This window comes from Lycium ferocissimum, chromosome 5, assembly GCF_029784015.1.
Source record: "Lycium ferocissimum isolate CSIRO_LF1 chromosome 5, AGI_CSIRO_Lferr_CH_V1, whole genome shotgun sequence".
Lineage (NCBI taxonomy): Eukaryota > Viridiplantae > Streptophyta > Magnoliopsida > Solanales > Solanaceae > Lycium > Lycium ferocissimum.
In genome coordinates, this window is record NC_081346.1 from 64,172,799 (window position 1) to 64,174,353 (window position 1,555).

General features: G+C 35.2%; 1 protein-coding gene across 1 annotated transcript in view; it reads right to left on the reverse strand.

Annotated features, from left to right (window-relative positions):
- Nucleotides 1-1,001: 1,001 nt before the first annotated feature.
- LOC132057917 (MLP-like protein 28) overlaps nucleotides 1,002-1,555 on the reverse strand; it is a 1,874-nt gene continuing 1,320 nt past the window's right edge. Inside the window, exon 2 of the mRNA XM_059450501.1 lies at nucleotides 1,002-1,552. Coding sequence (XP_059306484.1) covers nucleotides 1,320-1,552 — 233 coding nt within the window. The 3' untranslated portion in view covers nucleotides 1,002-1,319. The remainder of the gene's footprint in view (nucleotides 1,553-1,555) is intronic.

Genomic DNA, 1,555 nt, shown 5'->3' on the forward strand with positions numbered 1-1,555 from the left:
AGAAAACACCTGAAAACTTCTAGATTAGAGCAGAATCAACAAAAACTCGCTGGAAAATCGAAAGTTCGCCAGAAACTAAAAAAAACTCGCCGGAAAATTTGACGAAGATAAACGTCGAGGGTAATATCGGACAATAGTGATCAATGAGTACTGCACGAAACATTGCTCTGATACCATGTTCAAGCACAAAAATGGCTAGAGCACCATTGATTTACAACATAGAAAACGCTAATCTATGATAGGGAAAAGAGAGAGAAACCAGACTTTTTTATTTTTGTCTAACTGAAATGAAAAGGAAAAAGTAGTTTATATATTTACAACTCATTAATGAAAACATGAAGTAAAAATATTACAACTACAAAATATTAATAGAATTGGACCAGGTCAGCTACACTTCGGATTGGGCCCAGATGTAATGTCAACAACTATTGCAGACAATGTCCAAAAACAAGACATTATGTTTTACAAGAAAGACAAGAAAGTTTTTATGCCTTGTTTTGATCGTGAAACAACAATTAGAGGAAGAATCCTTAATTTCACCCAATTAGTATTTGATCCCCTCTACTTTGAGAATCGTCAAACTTCTAAATTGGGTCTCGAGTGATAGGCTTATTCAGTATGTTTCTTATTAGATCTATGTCTTGGATAGGTTTATGTTAATTGTTTCCAAACCCACACCCCCCCCCCCCCCTCACTAATTTTATGGATATCACTAAAAGCACAAGGGATATGTTCATTTCAAATAGTTAAGGGCAAATTGACTCATACCTCCTTGTTTTGGGGCAACCACTGGCATGAAGGGTATTTTTGAGCCATTTGACTAGTAGAGGGCATTTTTTAGCCAAAACATAACAGAGAACTAATTTTGATCTATTTTGAATAATACATGGATATTTTTTTATTATTACCCTTTTCCTATAAATTTATCACCTTTTTTTTTTTTTTTTTTTTGTTGCCACCAAAGGCATTCAAAAATCCATTGCAAATTTCCTAAGGGCACCTTCTTTTGTTCAAAATAGTAGTACAATATTTCATGAAAATACAACGAAGCAAACATCTTTACGAGAAACACAAACATCAACAAGCACAACCACTCGAATTCTTGAACTGGAAGCAAGCACAGCCACTTTCGTAGAGAACGTGGAACTCCCTTTATTCACAACATAATTAATTTTCTCTCAATCATAGATATTACTTCTGTTGTTCGGGCTCTCCAAAAATAATATCGAACTCGTGTTGGATCCTCAAAAAATATACTCTTTTGAAGGATCTGACATGCACTCGTTGACATCTTTGAAGAGTCTGAGCAATATAGAATATTACTGGTTGACATGGTGAGCGTCAATATCTTTGGTCATATTAAGGAATAATTGCAAATAAGAGAAGGGTTCTGGAACGTCTTCATTCTGCTTCTCGTATTCGATAGTCCATAAGACCAAGTTGTTTTCTCCTTCATTCTCAATATGAACTGTTGCTTTGAAGGCCTTGTATTGCTCTACGACATGACCTTCAAATGCCCTGAATGCCACTAACCTTTTTTCCTCGTCTATGTCTT